This window comes from Oncorhynchus masou, chromosome 9, assembly GCF_036934945.1.
Source record: "Oncorhynchus masou masou isolate Uvic2021 chromosome 9, UVic_Omas_1.1, whole genome shotgun sequence".
Classification (NCBI taxonomy): domain Eukaryota; kingdom Metazoa; phylum Chordata; class Actinopteri; order Salmoniformes; family Salmonidae; genus Oncorhynchus; species Oncorhynchus masou.
The window spans coordinates 84,730,200-84,733,354 of record NC_088220.1 but is presented as its reverse complement, the minus strand read 5'-3'; the positions used below and the strand labels follow the sequence as shown (position 1 = coordinate 84,733,354).

At 44.9% G+C, this 3,155-nt stretch overlaps 1 protein-coding gene across 4 annotated transcripts in view; it reads left to right on the top strand.

Moving 5' to 3' along the window:
* The first annotated feature begins 210 nt into the window (after positions 1–210).
* LOC135546707 (muscleblind-like protein 1) overlaps positions 211–3,155 on the top strand; it is an 89,508-nt gene continuing 86,563 nt past the window's right edge. For all 4 annotated transcript variants that reach the window (XM_064975339.1, XM_064975338.1, XM_064975337.1 and 1 more), the window contains exon 1: positions 211–384. In XM_064975339.1, the coding sequence (XP_064831411.1) occupies positions 211–384 (174 nt within the window). The remainder of the gene's footprint in view (positions 385–3,155) is intronic.

The following is a 3,155-nucleotide window of genomic DNA, read 5'->3' as shown; positions in this document are numbered from 1 at the left end:
AAGGCTCTTAAGATGGGCCATAGATCCTAGGAGACTCCCAGGCCAACCTCCACAAACAGGCCTCGGGTAGAAAACACTTTTAGATAGGATTGTTTTATTTGATCTTCTTTAGTTTGATATCTCTCAGGAGCAAACATTCGTACACACTGAGACCTCCCTTTCGTTTTTTATATCGGTCGCTCTTACTCGACTACTCCTGACGGGTTCAAAATGGCAGTCAACATGACTCCTATTCGGGACACAAAATGGCTGACCCTGGAGGTGTGTCGTGAGTTCCAGAGAGGGACGTGCTCGCGGCCGGACAGCGAGTGTAAGTTTGCACACCCTGCCAAGAGCTGCCAGGTGGAGAATGGACGAATCATCGCCTGCTTTGACTCCCTCAAGGTGAGTCGTCGGCTGATTAAGGTCATCTGAAGGTCACCTGGGTTTAGGGGGGATCTCTCTCTCTCTCTCTCTCTCTCTCTCTCTGTGGTTGTCCATCACACAAGGTTGGTCAGGAGGACGGGCTTGTGATAATGGCTGGAGAGGAATAGGTGGAATGGGATCAAAGACATCAAACCTATGGTTTTCATGTATTTGATGACATTCCATTCATTATTATTATGAGCCACCTTCCCCTTGTGCCTCACATGATCACGCAACCGGTGACCTGAATGTCAGCTTCCTCTTGAGGACACAAGGAGGAAGAGGAAGGTACATATGATAGGGATAGGAGTTCAGGATGAAGAAAAAGTATTCGTAGTGCGTGTGTATTGCTTTTCCATCCCTGGGTCAAAGGTCAGACTCAGAGTTTCCCTCAGTGTGTCACAGTAACAGAGAAAAGCCAGCACACCACAGTTGACAGAGAGAGGTCACAGACTCAGAGTTTACCTCAGTAACAGAGAAGAGTCCAGCACATTACATTTGTGTGTGTGTGTGTGTAAGCATGAGAGTGTGCGTCTATGTACTCTAACATAGTGGTAAGATACAATGTGTTATTGTGGGGTGACACACACTCATAGTGGGTGGTCCTCATTCAGCCCACAGGGCTCTGCAATTCACCATTGAGAGAGAATAACCTCACCCTACTAGAACCTTTATTTAACCAGGCAATTTTTAATGACGGCTGAGGAACAGTGGGTTAACTGCCTGTTCAGGGGCAGAACAACAGATTTGTACCTTGTCAGCTCGGGGGTTTGAACTTGCAACCTTCCGGTTGCTAGTCCAACAGCTCTAACCACTAGGCTACCCTGCCGCCCCTGGGCCCTGACAGACCTGGGCCCTGACAGTAAATCTCAGTAAGACCAAAATAATGGTGTTCCAAAAAAGGTCCAGTCGCCAGAACCCAAAAAATACAAAATCCATCTAGACACCGTTGCCCGAGAGCACACAAAAAACGATGCATACCTCGGCCTAAATGTCAGCACCACACATAAATTCCACAAAGCTGTGAACGAGCTGAGAGACAAGGCAAGAAGGGCCTTCTATGCCGTCAAAAGGAAGATAAAATGTGACATACCAATTAGGATCTGGCTAAAAATACTTGACTCAGTTAAAGAACCCATTGCCGTTTATAGTTGTGAGGTCTGGGGTCTGCTCACCAAACAAACACCAAATTGAGACTGCATGCAGAATTCTGCAAAAATATCCTCTGTGCACAATGTAAAACACCAAATAATACATGCAAAGCAAAATTAGGCCGATGCCCACTACTTATTAAAATCCAGAAAAGAGCTGTTAAATTCTACAACCACCTAAAAGGAAGTGATTCCCAAATCTTCCATAACAAAGCCATCACCTACAGAGAGATGAACCTGGAGAAGAGTCCCCTAAGCAAGCTGGTCCTGGGGCTCTGTTCACAAACACAAACACACCCCACAGAGCCCCAGGACAGCAGCACAATTAGACCCAACCAAATCATGAGAAAACAAAAAGATAATTACTTGACACATTGGAAAGAATTAACAAAAAACAGAGCAAACTAGAACGCTAATTGACTGTTCAGAAGTGTAGGAGGAGACTCAGTATAGGAGGAAGAGTTAAATATCAGTACTTGTGTGAATATGTATTTGTCTGTTCGGCTGTTCGATTCTTTGGGAAACTTGGTGTAATCTTTTACAGTGTCCGTCGAGTTCTTACTCTGATATTTAGAACCTAACAATGTAAAGACTCAGTGAGATGAGTGTTACCTGTCTGAAGTGTTACCTGTCTGAAGTGTTACCTGTCTGAAGTGTTACCTGTCTGATGTGTTACCTGTCTGATGTGTTACCTGTCTGAAGTGTTACCTGTCTGATGTGTTACCTGTCTGGTGTGTTACCTGTCTGATGTGTTACCTGTCTGATGTGTTACCTGTCCTGAAGTGTTACCTGTCTGAAGTCTTACCTATCTGATGTGTTACCTGTCTTGAAGTGTTACCTGTCTGATGTGTTACCTGTCTGATGTGTTACCTGTCCTGAAGTGTTACCTGTCTGAAGTATTACCTGTCTGATGTGTTACCTGTCTGATGTGTTACCTGTCTTGAAGTGTTACCTGTCTGAAGTGTTACCTGTCTGATGTGTTACCTGTCCTGAAGTGTTACCTGTCTGAAGTCTTACCTGTCTGATGTGTTACCTGTCTGAAGTGTTACCTGTCTGAAGTGTTTCCTGTCTGATGTGTTACCTGTCTGGTGTGTTACCTGTCTGAAGTGTTACCTGTCTGGTGTGTTACCTGTCTGAAGTGTTACCTGTCTGATGTGTTACCTGTCTGAAGTGTTACCTGTCTGAAGTGTTACCTGTCTGATGTGTTACCTGTCTGGTGTGTTACCTGTCTGAAGTGTTACCTGTCTGATGTGTTACCTGTCTGATGTGTTACCTGTCTGAAGTGTTACCTGTCTGAAGTGTTACCTGTCTGAAGTGTTACCTGTCTGAAGTGTTACCTGTCTGAAGTGTTACCTGTCTGATGTGTTACCTGTCTGGTGTGTTACCTGTCTGAAGTGTTACCTGTCTGGTGTGTTACCTGTCTGAAGTGTTACCTGTCTGATGTGTTACCTGTCTGAAGTGTTACCTGTCTGAAGTGTTACCTGTCTGAAGTGTTACCTGTCTGATGTGTTACCTGTCTGAAGTGTTACCTGTCTGAAGTGTTACCTGTCTGATGTGTTACCTGTCTGATGTGTTACCTGTCTGAAGTGTTACCTGTCT